The sequence below is a fragment of the Sinohyriopsis cumingii genome, chromosome 4 (genome assembly GCF_028554795.1).
Source record: "Sinohyriopsis cumingii isolate HCF-2022 chromosome 4, ASM2855479v2, whole genome shotgun sequence".
In the NCBI taxonomy this organism is placed as follows: Eukaryota; Metazoa; Mollusca; class Bivalvia; order Unionida; family Unionidae; genus Sinohyriopsis; species Sinohyriopsis cumingii.
In genome coordinates, this window is record NC_142964.1 from 91,882,305 (window position 1) to 91,902,938 (window position 20,634).

At 37.0% G+C, this 20,634-nt stretch overlaps 1 protein-coding gene across 2 annotated transcripts in view; it reads right to left on the reverse strand.

Annotated features, from left to right (window-relative positions):
- LOC149801669 (structural maintenance of chromosomes protein 5-like) overlaps window positions 1–20,634 on the reverse strand; it is a 126,216-nt gene that overhangs the window by 66,833 nt on the left and 38,749 nt on the right. For both annotated transcript variants that reach the window (XM_089955946.1, XM_089955945.1), the window contains exons 9-11: window positions 19,999–20,074; window positions 6,796–6,913; window positions 4,836–4,990 (exon numbers count right to left, since the gene is read on the reverse strand). In XM_089955946.1, the coding sequence (XP_089812072.1) occupies window positions 4,836–4,990; window positions 6,796–6,913; window positions 19,999–20,074 (349 nt within the window). The remainder of the gene's footprint in view (window positions 1–4,835; window positions 4,991–6,795; window positions 6,914–19,998; window positions 20,075–20,634) is intronic.

Consider the following 20,634-nt stretch of genomic DNA (forward strand, 5'->3'; position numbering starts at 1 on the left):
ATGATACAGACACTGCTAACACCAAATCAAAACATGATACATTTATTGACCAAAACAATGATACAGACATTGCTAACACAAAATCAAAACATCATACATTTATTGACCAAAACAATGATACAGAGACTACTGTACAACACCAAATCAAAACACGGTACATTTATTGACCAAAGCAATGATACAGACACTGCTGTATAATACCAAATCAAAACATGGTACATTTATTGACCAAAACAATGACACAGACACTGCTAACACCAAATCAAAACATGATACATTTATTGACCAAAACAATGATACAGACACTGCTAACACAAAATCAAAACATCATACATTTATTGACCAAAACAATGATACAGACACTGCTAACACAAAATCAAAACATCATACATTTATTGACCAAAACAATGATACAGAAACTGCTAACACCAAATCAAAACATGATACATTTATTGACCAAAACAATGATACAGACACTGCTGTATAATACCAAATCAAAACATGGTACATTTATTGACCAAAACAATGACACAGACACTGCTAACACCAAATCAAAACATGATACATTTATTGACCAAAGCAATGATACAGACACTGCTGTATAATACCAAATCAAAACATGGTACATTTATTGACCAAAACAATGACACAGACACTGCTAACACCAAATCAAAACATGATACATTTATTGACCAAAACAATGATACAGACACTGCTAACACAAAATCAAAACATCATACATTTATTGACCAAAACAATGATACAGACACTGCTAACACAAAATCAAAACATCATACATTTATTGACCAAAACAATGATACAGACACTGCTAACAAAAAATCAAAACATCATACATTTATTGACCAAAACAATGATACAGACACTGCTAACACAAAATCAAAACATCATACATTTATTGACCAAAACAATGATACAGACACTGCTAACACCAAATCAAAACATGGTACATTTATTGAAACAATGATACAGACACTGCTAGCACAAAATCAAAACATCATACATTTATTGACCAAAACAATGATACAGAGACTATTGTATAACACCAGATCAAAACATGGTACATTTATTGAACTAAACAGTAATACAGACACTGCTGTATAACACCAAATCAAAACATAATACACGTTCTGACCAAAATAAAATTCTAACACTTATTATAGAGACAATGCTGTCAACCACAAAACTGTGACACAGTACTGACCCCACTGTCTAAAAACAAATCGTAACATTTACAATACTGACACTGCTGCCTGAAAAATGAAATCTGCATCTGCAAAGGGTATGCATCAGCAGAACTTATGTAGTGCAATATAATGTGATACATATTCAGAAAGCACAAAAAATATTGAGTGTAAAAAAAATCATCTAAGTTCCATATAAATGTGATTTCTTTTAAATCTCTTTAAGTTAACAATGATTAATAAACTTCCATACATATGGGTTAGTCTGAACAACATGAGACAGAATAATGTGAAGCTCTATCATTTTCTTGGCAGACACATATTTAGAAAACAAATCTTTCGAAATTTAGAACCAATATTAAAAGTGACAAAAATGAAAAAGAAAAATTCCAATAGAAAACACGAAGGCTGATTTTGTTGGTGTTAAGAGTTTATTGCCATTTCTCAGCATATAACAGGTTATACAGTGTGGCAAGTATAATTGGTGGATAAAGAAATGGGGGAAAGTTCTGGTAAGAACCGCTGACGAACAGGAAGCTATTGGCAAGCTTTCTCACACAACCACATTGGCTGAGGCTCAAACCAATGTGGACAGAGGTGAGATTGCAGTAATCAGTGAAAGAGAGTACATTATACAACGTGGCCACCTGGGATACCCATGAAGGCAAAAGTAGGAATTTTACTTGCATATTATTAATAAAACCAGTTTATTGTAAGTGTACCACAGAGCATGTCCTGGCAGTCCAGAACTACTGGTCACCTCTAATATCTACATCTAATATCTGCTAAATATAGACCCAATAAATACCCATGGCAAGGAAGGCATAAAAATGCCCTATATTTATATAAATTTACTTGATAACAATAGTTTGTGAGTTTCTCAATGATTGTTTACACTAAAGAATATTTAATGAATCTTATAAATTCTGCCAATATACTCAGTTTATCATATGTCAGCCCATGCACTTCTTCATAAATGTTAAACTACACTGACACTAAAAAAAAGTGTTATCCCACCACCACCACATTTTTATATCAGTTGTTGTGGGCTTAACACCATTTTTCAGCACATGATAGGCTATTCATGGCATCCAGTATAAACCCTGGGATGAGCCGACTCATGGGAAGCTACTGATAACCCTTCTCACATACCCACATAGACTGAGCCAGAGACCCCATATGCACAGAGGTGAGATGGCTGTGATTGGTAAAGGTAAGCACAGCAATATATTACCTGTTTCTATTGGGTAGCAGAACTTGCTAATTCTTTGAGAGGCTGATATCCTACAAGAACTAGTAAAAACAAGCAAATACTGGTAAAAACAAGCAAATACTGGTAAAAACAAGCAAATACTCACCCTTACACTACTATAACATGGTATCTGCTTTGTCACTTTCTGTGTTTGATTATGGGCCCTAGAGAAAATGTGCTCTAACTCTATTTTGACAAAGAAATGTAGCAGAAGTTATTTTAGGACTGCCGCATGCATCTTCATCACATCTATCACATCTATCAATGACGAATGGGTTAGACTGGACCTTGAAGTAGCAATGGCTCCAACCTCATGAGCTTCAAACTTTATGAATGAATGCTCCCACTCAGAAAGGGAATGATAAGCTATGAAACTGCATATAGAGAAGGTGGGTGCTGAAATATCAGCTATGCCCTTTAGGCAGACCTGCCAACCCTGACAAGTCCGTCTCATTAAGGCAGTTGATTTTTTTCCGTAAGTTTGACCAGTTTTCAGTAATTTGTAATAAAATACCATAAACTGTTATTGTAAAGCTGGAAAAGTTAATTAAAAGTTCGGTATTCGGAACGTGCAGTGATGATAAACATTATGTTCAACTGAAAAGTTTGTAAAGTACGCATAGACATTATTTACCACTAGTACAGTTTTAGTCCCAAACCCTATGAAGCTCAATGATTTGTTGCTATCTCTGAACTTGGAAATTCTTTTTTCCACTTCACATGACAATGGCAATCATATTTCCTGCCATGATTCATACTCAAATTGGCATGTGGTGTCCAATAAACATAATTGTGTCCCTTCCAGCTTTTATTCACAAGAATCTGAATATTCCTTTTTATTTTTCTGTGTTAATTATTAACACTTTTCAAGAAGCTTATTTCCCCTTTTGTCTTAAGCATGGATCGCTTGCTGGATGCCATTTTAAACAAATTCTATGGTGAAGTTTTATCATGTAGACACTTCGCATGAACAAATATGTGCAGTTTAAAGCATCTGATGTGCTGCTGTAAAGTTAGTCTGGTTCCCTGACCAATTTCACTACTTCTAATATGAAAGCCAGATCCAAATCAAACACTGATGGACAAATTTTCCAGATTTTTCAGCAATGATCATTTTTCTGTAGTTTTTGCTTGTATGCCATTAAGTCCGTATTTTTAAGGATAAATTTCCTAAGACATGGCAAAATCATAAGACTTGGCAGGTCTACCTTTAAGGGATGGAAAAGACACTTCCTACCCTTTCTTCTCAATTTTAAAGTGGCCAAATCATAATGCACTAACTAGGCAGACATGAGTGGGATTGGGAATCTCTATGGGGAATGGTGTTACTGAAGGCGGCTACAATGAATGTCTGAGCAGCACCATTTTCATTTAGGACCACCTCAATCACAGCATGCATTTGAAAAAATCATGGCAGTCCTCAAAATAGTTTGGGTGGAGTAGTGATAACAAACTTTTGATAATAGATGGATGGATGAAGAACAACAGACCATCCCATAAGCTCTTCTGGCCTATGACTATTAGAGTTAGTAATATTACTTCATCACCAACGCTCCTCACCCAACCATGAAGTATAAAAAGGGGACAAAAATTTATGCCAATTTCTTTTGTTCTTGTATCAAGGCCACTCAATTCAATATACTCAAGCAAAGAACAAACCTTACTCAACTGACCCATCCCACTGCCGAAAGAGGTCATATTCTTTCTAAGGTTTAAGCACATTTCATTAGTCACCATGGTAACATTGTGAAGACAAGCAAAACTATGTCTTTAAGTCAGTAAGTCTTTAACAATGCCCCTGAAGCTTGGTGACTAGCTGAACAAATAGACATGGCCCTTCTGACCAATCATGAAAAAAGTAGCATCTTGCACTGGATTGGCAATGGTCAGCACCTCCTCAACTATCAAGATCGTCTTCTCTGCCGATGAAGAATGCAAACAGGCTGCATCTATTTAGCCATTTCTTGCAACATGTAGAAGGACGTACTGTGTCTATTCTACATCCGTGAGCCCACAGGTGGCTTAAGAATTTTGTCTCTCAGTGGATGATAAACTTGGCAAAACTGATGCTGCATCATCTTATTAAACATCTGCAGATAGATGTCTTTCCTAAACCTTATCAAACTCTGCAGTTATAGAGGCTTACAATCAAACTCTGTTTTTTTTTACATTCTAAAGAGGCTGCTGTTATCAGATTCATCAAGCGACTTAAAATGCATGAAGAACACTGGAATCAAGTTATACGATCATCAACCCTTGGACAAGGTCTTCTAAAAACTCACCTGTCAAGTATAACACTCGATTCTTCTTTGAAAGAAATGGCAAAACCATCACAATTCATTTTCATATATGTTTATGAAATATTCTGATTATTAACTTACACAAAGCATCATAGGTGGATGTATCTTTCCCTTGAATCTGTCTTGATTTTCCTTCAACCACATGTAGGCATCATATGTATCTTTATGTTTGGCCCGAAGGACTTCCAGACGTTTATTCTCTACATCACGAATGTTCTGTAGCTGCTTCTGCAAGGCTGAGGGAAAAAAAGGAAACATAAACTACAACTAAACTGAAAACTTTCAGGAGTCATTTCTTGATATTCATTTCTCATACTAGTTTTTTAAACAATGTGAAAACATCAACAATAGTATTTTAAGACATTTGATGTATTTGACAGTAAGATATTTGATGTACTGTATTTTATGAGGTCTGGTGTATTGGATTTTATGACATTCTGTGTATTGTACTAGCTAAGTCAAATAATAAAAAGAATATTGCTTTTATTTAATGCTATGTTCATTTGGAAGTTATTCATCCATCCATCCCTCTCTAACTACTGCAAGCACTCATAAAATTTTATCAGCATTAATTATTACCAGGTTTTGATGTATAATGTCGTACAGATCTTTTTGCTTGTAAAATTGTAAAACTTTTTGGGTTATTGATAATATCTACAGTGAAACCTCATTATAACATGATGGTTGCGTTCCACAAAGTGTCATTGTGCTATGTACCATATCATGCAATAGCCAACTAAGTCAGTTAACTTAAGAAAATTTTGCATGTGTATCCTCTTAACCATACAAGGGAGAGGGGGTGTCACTAAACTATGTACTTCACTGATGCACTTTAAATGAGAAATACTCAAAAGAGTTATTACATACTTATTTGGGGTGGGGGGACAGAAAAAACATTCACTGGTATATACATATAAATGTATAAGAAAACTGGCAACTTAAGTTTACACTAACTTATGAAACACTATATTTTTCAAAACATTCATATTTGCTGACAGTCCAATTTCTGACAGACCAAAAATTACATAAATCAGACATTGGGAGTCTCTGAAAACAAATCTGTATTACACAGACGAACAATGTAACAGTGGTATAACTGCCTGAATCCAGATTGTGAGTAAACAATTTGATTTTTGGGTGTGAGTAAGTTCCATGAAAACTGTTGATTCATTCTCTAAAAGCTGGAAGAAAAAACCCATTTTTTTAATTGAAATTGTTGTTTATAACTATGACCTTGAACTACTGTAAAGCAAAAGCAAGAAGGAATATGTTTGATTAAAATAGCAAGTCCCTCCACCCTAAAATTGAAATTGTTCCATTCCAGTCGGTGTTAGTACACAATAGTTAAGTGCCTCTGTATATGGGAGTGATCTGAAACTACTGTCTGACTATATAATAAAAAGGATTAAGATAAAAGGGTGGTGGTACATGTGGCAATGAAAAGACAAAAACAGTTCCTGACAATCTAGGCATAAACATGTTTCAAATGGTATGTATGACAGCTAACTGAGCTGACACTGATGGTCTTTTGTTTTCCCTTAAATAGGTAGGTAAAGTAACTCATTTCTGTAAATTCTGGTTGTCTGGTTGTGTATGTCATATGACTAGGCACATATTGTTGGCTCTCTTTACCATGCACTGTGCAAGGACTCTATACAGGCTGCACAGAAGACAATCACAAAGAAGTCTTAATCACTTTATTGTTCATGGTTTAGCAATAACTAGATAATAATTATCAATATTTTAAAGTAAAATCCTTCAAACATAGCAAAAAGAAGTATTTTTTTCGTTCTTCAGCAATAAAGCATACTTTGCTAAATTATTAAACCAAACTCTTTTTTGTTTTGGCACTAAAGCTTGGCAGTACTTGAAGCAGCTGGTGAAATGAAGTGTATTTTTTCTGAAGCCATGCTGAAATCATGCTATATCTGAATTTGTGCTATTGTGAAATATTCTAGCATGGTTTCACTATATCTCTATGCATTCATTAATACACTGTTAAGGTCAGTTGGTCAAATTCACTACAAGCACTGATGCATACTTTGAATCTCCCTTCTGGAACTCTCCACTTTCATGCGGATCTGCTCCCCATCCTGATGTACCTTGTTTAGACTCTGGTTGGTCTCTCTCATTTTGTTATTGACTGCATCTAGTTGGGGCTAGGACAGAAAGAAAAGAAAACATGACATAAATAGCAGCTACTGAAATTGAAGAAATTTTTGTTTAGTCTTCTGTTTAAGACTTTTAGACTTCTCAAGACAAGGGAGAAAGATTAAGGAACTTTGCACATTATACACTCTCATTAAGGAATCACTACAAAAAACCTGCAATTTAACATAAAGAACATTATCAAACACAAGAACAGCATCAAAATAGTATCAACCCTGACCGGGTGCTTTTTATTATAAGTTACTCCTTGCCTCTCCATATCCAACTACTATTAACCTACCCACTTAGCAACCCTGTGAGACAGAATTCAACCAAGACTTTAAGATATTTTTTATCTGTCTTTCAACTGACATTTTTTGCATGAATATCTTTACCATTATCCTATCGGGCTTCAGAGAATTTTTGCAGTAGAAAATATACATACTAGCAAATTTAAAATGTTTGGTACTGAGCTCACTGAGACAGAACACTCGCTGTAGCAGGTCATTTGCCACAGCCATAAAATGCAACAAAAGTTTCAGTAATAGAAGAATCTGCCATAGAGGATAACTACTTCATAAACTTAGAATTCAGTGACAATGCATGCTCCGAGAAATATTCAAAGTCATTTCCTTCAGAATCCTGATCATATACATAAATATTCCTTTAGTATACTGTTTATTTCTCGTAAAGGTATTAAGTTTATGAATTTAATGGTGTTCATTCTACAAATGGAAATAGTGGATTCCAATGGCTCTTACTAGGTCATAGAAATAAACAGGGGTTGTAAATTCCTCATTTATTCAAGAAACCATTTTGTTTTGAGTAAAATATGTTTCCTTGATAATACTTGCAAAATCATAATACCTTAGGAGAACTAATACTACCTCGCAAATCCAGCCTTCCAAGGCTAAAACATTTTAGCTAAAAAGCTAAAAGTTATCTGCCGACCTAGGTGACAGATAGTGATCTACTATTGGAAAGGAAAGCACGCTGCCTGCAACTGCGTGAGGCCAGGAGAGTGTATGTACTATGATTGGGTAACTATTATTGAAGATATACATTTTACTAGGAAAAATTGGTCCTTCTTCAACTACGATAGCCAATTATAATATCTTAGGACATTAAGTAAGAGGGAGAAGGAGATAAATCCTTTACCCCAGAGAGACCATCTATGGTTACCTTAGGGAAAGTGAAACAGCATCTAGATAACCTGACTGGAAAATTGATTCCATATATCAGGGAGCAGTTATGAAAGGTAAATATTTTCCTTTCCACAAATGATTAGAAGTCATGAAGCTGCATCTTTATGAAGCTGTCGAAGAGCCCAAAAGTCGACCTTTTGAACCATGGACAAAAGTTCTGCCAGAGGAGTTGAGCTTTTTAGGACGAAAGATCTCTGATAAATACCAAAGAAGTGTACTCGGAACTCCATCCTATGGCAGGGATAATAAGAGAGAATCGTTTTGCTCATATACGTTTGCTGTTCTTGTTGTTGTTGTTGTAGGGTTTAATGCCATTTTTCAGCACAAGATAGGCTATACATGGTGGCCAGCATAACTGGTAGAGGAAAAACCCTGGAAAACCCCGGGAAGAACCACTGACCCACGAGAAGCTACTGGCAAGCCTTCCTACATACCAACGTTAGCCAAGCCTGAGACTTGAACCCATGCAGACAGCGGTGAGATGGCAGTGATCCAGATCAGTGAGCGCTTTAGACCACTCGGCCACTCGGGGCCCCTACAACGTTTGTGGTGACTGTCCTAACTTCGTGAGCCGATTGGAGAAGTGAATTCATTGATTTGGGGTTACTTCCTATATGTAGAACAGATAGCCCACTTTATCCAGGACCAAAGTGCCCATGTTGATATAGTGTCCTTTCCCTCTTTGAAGGCAAGATGAGGCATGATCTACCTCAATGCAATGGTTCAGTCTTCCGTATGTACCACTTAAGCACTCACACTGGGTCCTGTATATGACCTTGAGATAAAGAATCCCAACTAGCAGGAATTATTACCAATAACTGTTTACCCATGAACATACTTGCCAACCCCTGGCGAGGAAAAAGTGTAATCCGAGCAGAAAAAGAGTAATCCACATGTAACATAATAAAATTCAATAAGCATATATACAAAATGATTTATTTACCCCTTCTGTTCTTTTAACAATTACTGCTTCAAATTTTTTTATACAACACTTTGAGCTTTAAAAAGGAACAGTCTCTCATACTGCATTTCAAAACAATTTGTACAAGATGAAATTATGAATGTTTTGCATACCAATAGATCACTAAGTGCTGGGTTACAGAGCCGGGATCTGAATTCAGTTTTATTTTTGTGAACAATACTGAACAATCTCTCACAGTCAGCATTAAAATGGTAAAGAAACAATATTCCTTTCATAACCTGACAAAGAAGAGAAAATATATATCTTCCAGTTATAGGATCTTTTAGCTGGGAAATAAGGTGCCATCGCACATCAACTCTGTCCACATGAAGTACACTGTCAGGTAGAATGCCACCTTGATACTTCAGGGGTTCTTCTAATTTATCAGCAGCCTATCCTGCAGCAAGGCGCATCATATGACAGAGACAACCAGATATGTACACTGACAGAGACATTTTCAAAATATAGAATGCAACTCCTTTATGAATTCCAGTCATCACTGATGCATTATCAGCTGAAAACCCCATACAGTGCTGCCAACTTATGTTTATTCAAAGCATTATCAAGCAAATAAAAAATGTTTTACTCCAGTGGAATCTACTGTTAATTCTGGTAATGAAAGAAGAGCACTCTGACTTTGCCCTTTTCGTTGTCAATAGTCTTGTACACAGAATGGGTACAACTTTTCATCATCTTAATCACTGGTCCTGTCTGTTGCAATACTAAACAGCCCAATTTTCATGGCTTCTGCAATTTTAAGCGAATTATCTTCTGCTAAACACCTAATAATATTAGATGATTTTGTTCTTGCAGATGCATATTTTCTGCAATTTTGGAATCAGAAAACATCCATTTGAGCAAAGGACCAACATAATCTTCTACTGCTAGGGGTAGTTTGTTTTCTATCAAGAACTCGGTAAATAACACCCCTGCATTTATTAGTTCTGCTTAAAAAAAGAAGTTACAAATTACCTTAGTATTGAAGTTTGTAAAAGAAGCTAATTCAAGGTTTCTTTGTTTTACCTTCATGACCAATATTAAAATCCTTTCCACACAGCCTGCAGTGGGCATGAAGCTGCCCTAGAATGGAACGCCATATTGTGTAATTCGAGTATTCATCTTTGAATCAGTTTTTCGTCTTTTCCTAATCCATCTGCGAAATTATTTGAAAAACATTTTTGCTCTAACACACACATCTACTAGAATAAATCTGACTTGACCTTTAGTGCCAAATACCTACAGAGTGGTTCTATATCAGATATGAATTAGAAATAAAATCTGCAAGCAAAGATTAAAAATTAGAAAACCAGTCTGTTCTCTCCTAACTAAGCCATACAGCTGCTATAAATAGAAACAGCCATACAGCTGCTATAAATAGAAACAGAGGTCAAAAGCAAAACCAGCATGTTTCTTGGACATAGGGCAGCTGCTATAAATAGAACATAATACTGTTAGGAAAGTGCATGCAAGGATGGACAAGCGTACTCTTGTCGTTACGTAAAAGCCATCTTTTCTAGAAAGATTAACAGGATGTTAATAAAAATAAAAATAATAAAATTAATTTTTTGGGGAAGGGGAAGTACCGAAAATGCATAATCTGAATATGTTTATGCATAAGGCATAATTTAATGAAAAAAAGCGTAATGATTACGCCAAAAGCATAATGGTTGGCATGTATGCATGAACAGAAGCCTGTTCTTGACAATGAAGGGCTTCATGATTGATACTGATTCATTTTACTGGAACCACATGTAAATGGGTCCACCAATTAATAGTGTATTTGTCTATTCCGTCTGCCATTTTCTGATGCAATGATGAGGCCGTACTTGATGGGTGAACTAAGCTCTTGAGAGTAGTTCAAATGGTGTCTTGTTCAGCCAGGTTCATATCCATGATAAATTCCACATGGGCAAGAATTTAGTGTCATTAGACAGAAGATAGAATCGGTCTTTAGTTGTCTGATATCATCTTTTCCATAATAACGCAGTGTGCCAGTGATCATGGAATGATATGTTTTTAATTCTGATTGGTGCTAACTGTTGAAGAGACATAAGGAGTTAGCTATTGGATGCTGCATTTTTATGAAGTGTTCTTGTGTGGTCCACTGAGAACATATTCCAATGCCTCTGCACACCTTGAAGGTGGATGACCATCTCACTTGAGGGATTCTCCACCAATTGTTGTGAGAACTGTTTGTTCTTAAGGGCATATTTTAAGATCCTAACATGGTTGCTTATAGCAGATGAGGGAATATCTCGATTCCTGGCAATTCTGTTGCAAGACTGATAAGGTTGATCCAAGATTTCCCATCTGAGTGAAGCAATCAGGATTAGGGGGTACTCTTATTCTATTGTTACCTTTAACACCTTAGGAACCTGAGGTGTTGAAGTGCATACAATTGACTGTTCAAATCTACAGAAAGAGAATCTATTATAGGTCTTTTGGATAAAAGACTGATGAGACAAAGGTTGGGATTTTGGTTGTTGTTGTTGTTGTTGTAGGGTTTAACGCCATTTTCAACACAAGATAGGCTATACAAGGCGGCCAGTATAATTGGTGGAGGAAGAACCCTGGAAAACCCCGGGAAGAACCACCGACCCACGAGAAGCTACTGGCAGGCTTTCTCACGTACCAACGTTAGCCATTGCTGAGACTTGAACTCACGCAGACAGAGGTGAGATGGCAGTGATCCATAACAGCGAGCGCTTTAGACCACTCGGCCACTCGGGGCCCCTGGGATTTTGGTATTCCACCTCATCCCCAATAGGTCCATCATAGGAACATCCCATGAAGCTTCTATGGAGTGAAAAATGATGGATGAAGAGACCATTTTGTTCATATTACTTTGTTTTTGCTGGACAATGAGTCCACCAAAACATTAACCTGTCCAGGATATGACAAATCTGGACAAGGATTATAACTGAGTACGCCTCTTTAGAAAACCCCAAACAAGAATGCAAAGGTCTGGGGACTTGGTTCCACTTTGCTATTTAAGATAAGGCACCAGTCTTGCTGTCAGACAGAAAAAGAACTCCATTCTCATATAGGTTCTGCAGTCTCCAATGAAAGCTTTCAAAACAGTTTTCATCTTGAGAATGTAGATATGTAAATAATGATCCTGATGGCAGCCACACTTCTATGGCATCCTGATATGTTGGGAGACTTTCTTCCCCCCACCCACCCAGTGTTCACATCTGTACTGATCATGACTGGCAACCATATTGTGCAGATTATGAAAGTTGGTAAAGTGGTCAAGATTCAGTCTCCATTTAATCCACAAAGTTACTGTGATGGGAGCCAGGAAAGTGGCCTAGGACTAAGATGTACACTGTCACATTGAGCAAAACCCTGCAGGTAAAAGAATTCTACAGCAGATGGATTGCTCAGTATAGGCAAAGAATTTACCATTGCAATAATTCATTTCTCATTCCTGGGGAAAGCAGACTCTTTTTACTTGAATACAGATTCTAGACCTAACTGATGGAGTCTTGAAAGAGGTCAGAGATACCTTGTTGACAAAACACTGAGAATGAGGAGGAGGGTAAGATGTATAATCACGTCTTGCTCCAAAATAGCCAGCTATTTGTATCCTGTTTTGGGGAGATTTGTAGGTGAATCACGTGACTCTTTTGAGTGCAGATGTGAAGTCATGCCTCTTGCAACTCCATATTGATTGGATAGTCTCTCCAATGGGTGCTATTTAGAACCAGTTGTTGTGCTGCATTTGAATGTAAACCCAAAAGCATAAACAAGTTGATTGAATCTGCTTAGGTTGATGACCACATGCTGAGTTTGTAGCCTAGGAACACCTGGCAAAGGCTTAGCAGGTGTGCTGAATGCGATCATAAAGCTTCCTGAAAAACCACTTGTTAGGTGTGCACATATTATCATGGTAAATCTTCCCTATTCAACAACAAAAGATTGAAGCCTTCGCTCTACCAGGATCTATGATAAGGGGGCATGACTCTATGTCACTGAGACTGGGAGGGAATCATGGTAATATTGGCAAAAATGATTGCACTCCCCTTGACTCTTTCTAAGTAGTAATGAAGAACTGTTGTTCTCAGTGGTTATAAATTTGATAGAAATGTTTCCCAGTGGTCTGTGTTTAAGGGACATCCCTGTGACCTTTGTTGATCGTCTTGCAAATCCTGAGACTGTGAGGGATGGATATAATGTATCCTTGGTGGCTTGTTGTGAATTTCAACAACCTGAACAGTAAAGAGATTAGATGATTAAGGCTGTGAGCATAGCTTGGCCTGTAATGGTTGTTACAAAAGGTGGAGGTAGAGAGCATTGCCTCTCGTTCTATCTCTTGAAAGTTCTCAGCTGCTGTTACAGCTATGGCCTTATTTTTTTGTGTTGGGCAGTGGGCCATTATATAAACATTGGTGAGATTTGGTGTAGGAGAAGGTAAACTTTATTCTGTCTACTTAAAGATATCCAGAAATATTAGATGCAACATTGATTCCATGATCACAATGTTACGAATCAACTGATGGGTATCCAAATGGAAAACTGAGGGAAGGCATCTGCGAGGAAAAACCTCCATAGAAGCTTGGGACTTGTAAATGACAATGTAAGCAGCCCCAAACTTTCAATACCTTCGTCTGATTGCTGAAGCAACTGAAAATAGATTCTTCCATAGACAATGATCACCTGACATCAGAACTGTACACCTGGTAGGTGATGTAGAGGACAGAACTCCAACAGAAGTGGGGAAAAAAACATCAGCCCAAGTCTGCAAGGCAAAGTTTCACTCATCATAGTATGATCTAATAATGACTAGGGAACCTGAAGGCCACTTTTCATTGTTTTTCAAATAAAGTATGCTACCTGCAAAGCAGATGGAGAAGAATGTTGAGGATGGTGACTTACTACACTTGCAGCATATTACAAGTTAGTCCCCATAACTTCCAAGGTGTCACTAAGTAGAGACTCCTTTGGGCAGCACAGGCTCAAGGGCAAGTGAAGAGATATCTCTTAGAAACTGAGGCACAAAGATGGACACTCTGTGCTGGAAGTGTCTGAAGGTATAATGTGGGTTAGATTGATCTATAAGAGTGCATATATAAACTGGGAGTCATCCATAGAAAGTGCCTGGCAGGACTATGTGAGTTAAACTGATTCATGATAGTGCCTGTATAGACTTGGTATTGCTCACGGGAAGTGCCTAGCACCACTATGCGGGTTAGTCTGTTTTATAACTGGGTTCATGAACTAGTTTTTTGGGGTATTGAGAACTAAACTGGGCAACGTACACAGGAAGTACCTAGTGGCTCTATGCCAGTAGTGGAAGTGGACAAGTCCATTTTTCTGGTGGCTGATACTGTATAATCGATTTAGTTGTGGCTCATTTCATTCCAAGTTAAATGGCCATCTTGGCTGGTATTATGTTGCCCAGTTCTTGAGGTTGATGAATTTGTTTCTCTCCATCTCACTCCCACAAGTAAATTATGTGGTTTTGAACCCTTGCATGGAATCTGATGTTTTCATCCTTCAAGCTATGCTTCTGTGCCTTTCCCTTATTACTTAAAGAATTACCACCCACTGACATCTGTCCATACTATTCAAGTCTGACATGTATTCAAGGAATGACAACCATAGAAAACTACACATGTAGAATGGTTGCTCAAGCCAATGGTCTAATACTGTAACACAAAATAGAACAGACAATTTATACACGTAGCGCAGTGTGTGCTTTACAAACTTTGCAGAGTTACACACTATGATAAATACCTGTAATAGGGCACATGTGACCTATACAGGTGGATAATTTGAGCATCACTGTTAATATTTACTACATGGATGCTAAATAATCAATTCTAGAAACAAGCAACCTATTGGAAGGCTTATTTTGTCTGCCTACTCAGGCAAAATCACTGAATTGCTTAAAATAACTACATGTACAAAGTGGCAGCCAAGTAATCAATTCAAGTAACAAATTACCTGTAGGAAGGCCAATTTTTGGACTATCTATACACATGTTAGAACTGGACGCTATTAGTAGTATGCATATAAAACTTACCTGTACATATCCAACCATGGTGGAAGCTATACAGTAATATAAATGAGTTTTCTATAGTACGCACAAAACCTTCACATAAAAAAGGCACATAAGTGTCATTACTGGTATTTGTGAAGTAGATGCTACAATATCTATTATAAAACAATGTTACCTTTAGGAAAGAGCCAATGATGTTAAATACAAGTAAGATCAGTTATGCATCACACATACAGACCTGCCACCTTGAGTGGAATGAAAATGAGGATGCCAAAGGAAAAATTCAGGATTTAGAGAAGACGAAAAATGAGGATCAGTGTTAGCAACCATATATTTACAAAACTTTGCAAAGGAATTGACATCTCAGCTGTCGTAAGCTATTTACTTAACAGGTATGCTACAGTCATAGAGGGAAAATACTTTTTCTATTTTCATCTTTTATGCTGATATTTAGTGTTAATTCAATTATAATACTAAATATCAGCATAATAGTTGAAAATGGAAATATGTTAGACTTCACAGTTTGACTAGTGTATTCCTTAAGGATTTTGGGTTTTAAAAATCTGATTTTTTGGAGTTTAAACAATAAATTGGGATAAGTAGTAGGTCTGCTTATACAACAATGACATGGATACAAAGACAGTACAGAAAACTAACTTGTATGTATCCGAACACAGCCAAAATTATACAGCAATATTAAATGAGATTTCTATATCACAAAAAAGACCTGCACTTATTAATATGATTATAGCAATGTGTGGGAACACCATCATGACCTGTACAGGTACCTATCAAGGCAACTAAGTGTATAAAGACAGCAAAGTGGTAACACTGAAAGTTAGAAAACTGTTGTTGACAATAGGAAGAACAGAAAAGTTTACAGATGAAGTAAACTTCCTTTTGAAGATTCAACTCCTCCAACCTGTTTTGAGGTAGAAAACTTCCTAACTTTTGTATGTATTTTGCAAGGCCTCTCTGTTGAGTGCATGTTACTTGGCTCGAGTGGATATAGTAGCTAATGATTTCACAGCATTTGGCACCAATCACACTATCAAAGGGAGATCACTCTAACAGCCACCAAGGTGTGTGGATAACTTTTAGCTTTTTAGCTAATATGTTTTAGCCTGGGATGGCTGAATTTGTGAAGAAGTAGTAGTTTTCCTAAGGTATTATGATTGGCCAATGTGTGTGTGTGTTTTAGATTTTTAAAGTAGCTTTAATAATTTTTCAGTCATATGATGGTAATATATTTGAAGAAGAAATTCAAACATATTATCACAGACACTCAAGTCATGGATTTATTCATATCTGCAATAAATATTCACTTGTTCATTATTATAAGCTTTGAATCAATCTTTATAGAGCAAGATTGAACATATCTGCCTGCAAATTAACTGTGTTCACTGTTCAGGTCATGTTTTTTTTAAGTTGACAAGGTATTTGTAGCAAACTGTAATAGAATCTGACTCAGCAATGACTGATTTACAGTCTATATGCTCGTAAAGTGAATATCTATTGCAGAAAGTAATAAAAACATGATCCAAATGGTTGCAATCATTATCAGCCTCTCCTGTCATGAACCTTTTTGGGTTTCTACCTCTTACGCATTATAAGGAACTGATCCACATTGTATAGTAAAATATAGCATTGTAATACGTCAGGTTCCTGAGGGCTCACATGTGTTCTGTACTTGAGCTTCTTAGGTGGAAACCTTCCCTAGTGGAATTTGAACTCTTCAACCTCAAGTAACCATTCCCCTTGATAAAGAATTTATTTGGAAATCTGAGTTTACATTTTTCCCTCCTTGCACACTACACTAGAAATAAATGGGATGTTTGCACTGGAGATTTTATTTCACCAATAATCATGGCTCAGATGCACTTGACTGATGCTGAAACCAATCAAAATCAGCAAGACATTTTTTTCAGCCAATGAAATTATGTTATGCTTCTTAAGCAATGAGTGCACTCTATCCAGTGAGCACGTCAAGTACTCAATTCCATCTTGAAATGAACCATAATCTTTTATCTTTATCTTTTTAGGTCTATTGTATGTACCCCATGCTTGTTTGATTATTCTTGGAGATTTCAACTTTCACTTTGACTGTCCTCGAAACTCAAATACATCAAAACTCATAGATTACATTAATGTTTTCAACCTCAAACAGTCAGTTAACCAACCCACCCATAAACATGGTCACATTTTAGACTGGATTCTTCATAGACCTGATGATAACATTCTACAGTCCTGCCTGGTATCCCATGACCTTGCATCAGATCACCTCTGAATTATATGCCATCTGGACGTATCAGTCCCTAACCCTCCACCTTTATCTGCTACTAAGAGAAACCTATGTATGATAAATAGAACCAAACTAATGCACAACATCCAAGCTAACCTAACAACTTGCTTACCTCCTACTGCAGAACAACTCGATAACTGTCTGCGTTCATTGCTTGACAAACATGCCCCAGCTACCAAGTGCAGAGTATCAATTCAAAAGTGTTCTCCATGGTATAGCAGTGTTAGGGACCAGCTTCGCACTGCTAAAAGAGACCACCCTAAAGCTGAGACGCTCTGGCTTTCCACCAGACTCACTATTCATAAGCAAATCTATGAAGTCGCTAAGAAGAATGTCACAAATATAGTCCATGCAGCAAAATCAACCCACTACACTACTACTATCATGGAAAGTTCCAGCTGCAAAGAGCTCTTCATGTCAAGGAACAAATCAACACCACTTCCAACTACCTTCTCTTCAGTCGTACTTCCAGACATGTTTGCAAATTTGTTCCGTGACAAAGTATAAACCATTAGAGATAAGCTTGACACCACAATTTCAATTGACTCGTCGTCACCATACAGTTGGGAAACAGAATTTGAGCAGCAACCATTAGCACCATTTGAACCTGTCTCTATGGATTTTGTATGTACAATCGTGATGAAGAGTGCACCAAAGTCACGTGAACTCGATCCAATTCCAACACCACTGCTGCTTGAGTGCTTAGATCCAGTATTGCCTTCACTAACTGATGTTATTAATACCTCTCTCTCATCCGGGGAATTCCCATCATTTTTCAAAACTGCCATTGTAAAGCCTCTGCTGAAGAAACCAACACTAGACCATAACGATTTAAAGAACTACCGCCCAGTTTCTAATCTCCCATTCATATAAAAAATCTTAGAAAAGGTTGTTCTATCCCAGCTTGTATCTCATCTAAATTCAAACAGTCTTTTTAGCAATGTACAATCTGCATATCGCCCTTGCCACAGTACTGAAACTACTCTTCTAAAAGTAGTTAATGACATTCTCTCTGCGTTGGATAGCGGAAAGATTACAGTCCTCACCCTTTTTGACTTGTCTGCAGCATTTGACACAATAGACCATGATATATTACTTCACCGTCTCTAGCATGTATTTGGCATTCATGATACAGCCTTACTGTGGTTCAAGTCCTACTTGGTCAACAGGACACAAATGGAATACACTCCAGCCCAGTTGATCTATGTTGTGGTGTTCCACAGAGATCTGTTCTTGGACCTGTTCTCTTCATTCTGTACACTCAGCTGCTCTCAAGTGTCGTAGATCATCATCCAGTGTCTCACCAATTGTACGCTGATGACACCCAAATATACAAATCTAGCCACCCAACTGAAGTTGATGCTACCATCCAAGGTGTAGAGAGGTGCATCTCTGATGTGAAATCATGGATGACATGGAACAAGCTGCAGATGAATGATGATAAAACTGAGGCCATTCTGATCACAACACAAAGGCTTTCTCATTCACATCCTTTACCTCAAACAATAAATATCAGCAACACCAACATTAAATTCACACAATCAGTATGAAACCTAGGTGTTACTCTGGACAGTACTCTCACACTGCACCAACATGTCATGAACATATGCAAGGCTGCATATCTTGAGCTGAGACGCATCAGCTCAATTCGCAAATATCTTTCAGTTGATGCCACTAAAATACTTGTGTGTTCATTAGTACTTTCAAGACTGGACTATTGTAACTCAATTCTGTCTGGTTCATCTCAATATCTACTCCAGAAACTTCAAAAAGTTCAAAACACAGCTGCTCAGATCATACTTAGAGTACCACAATTAGAGCACACCTCCCCACTGCTCTGTATCCTACACTGGCTATCCATTCGATCCAGAATCAAACACAAAATTTGTTCTCTGTGCTATGTTTCACTGTTGGATTCTAGTCCAACATACCTATCCGATCTCACCCATGTGTACACAAAAGCAAGATACTTACGCTCCTCTTCTGACAATTGTATACTCATTATTCCCACTATGAAAACAAAATCATATGGATAGCGTTCTTTTGCATACCAAGGCCCAGCAACGTGGAATGAATTGCCCACTGAACTTAGACACAAAGACACAGTGATCACATTCAAGAGGGCTCTCACTCACTTTTTTTGATTGCAAGAACAAACTTAAAGACCTAATAATGTTTCCTACCTGAAATATTCTCAGCATGTTTTTTTATTTTTTTTAATGTTTTTCTAATTTCATGGTGTTTGTTTTTGTAATAATATTATTATATGTTTTTTTTTATCTTATAGGTGTTGTCTAATGTTGTAAAGCGCTTAGAGCTTCTAAAGATTAGGCGCTATACAAAGTCCTCATTATTATTATTATTATAATGGAGACTTTCCTGCACCAAAGATTACAAAAAAGGGTAACTGATGCAAAGGTGCAGTCGAGAATTAACCCTGCTTTTAATGAGACTTCAGCTTTCTACTCCATATGAATGCACTTTTATTTTCTTATCAGCCATTGCAGCTGTAATCTAATTATCTCCCTTGGCACTGATGAAAGTTGGTTCTAGTCATCAAAATTCTTACAATGGGTGGGGATATGAAACATGAACTTCATTCATGTATGTTTGGAAATACATACCTGAATATCCTCAGAGTCATTTGCACTGACTAACTCATTCTGTAGTGCTTCAAGCTGTTTCTTCAAATCACTTAGTCTGGGAATTAATATAAAATAATAAAGTAATACCAACACAATAATTTAATAGGCATTCTAATTATGAAATTTTACAGCCATTAATAGGTAAAACAAAATGCAAAAATTAAAAACCTTATGGGAAATTTAGTAGATAAAAAGTCTGTCAATATGACATAGATGCCCCCACTAACATAATAACAAAGAGGCCCAAGTGGTACTCAGATCACTCAGCTGATATTCACCTAACAGTGTAATCTTGGGGCAGTTCACTTAGAAATCTGGTTAGTAGAATGCCTTTTAACAGTTAATGGGCTTTTTAAGTTGAGTAATCATTAGAATCATTTGTGTCTACCTGAAAGGCCTTATGCCATGGTGCTTTCTGTGAAATTTTAGTCAACTTTAAAGGTTTCTCTTATTTTGGTAACAGTGGCCACACTGAATAATCAATCAGCATCATTTGTGCAAATTTACCTCTAAGCTACTGTACCAAGTTTTAAAGACTGTATAAACAAGGGCCAAAATTGAATTATAATGGCACCACACCATGCTGGTGACACCAAGGTACTCTCAGATGAACTA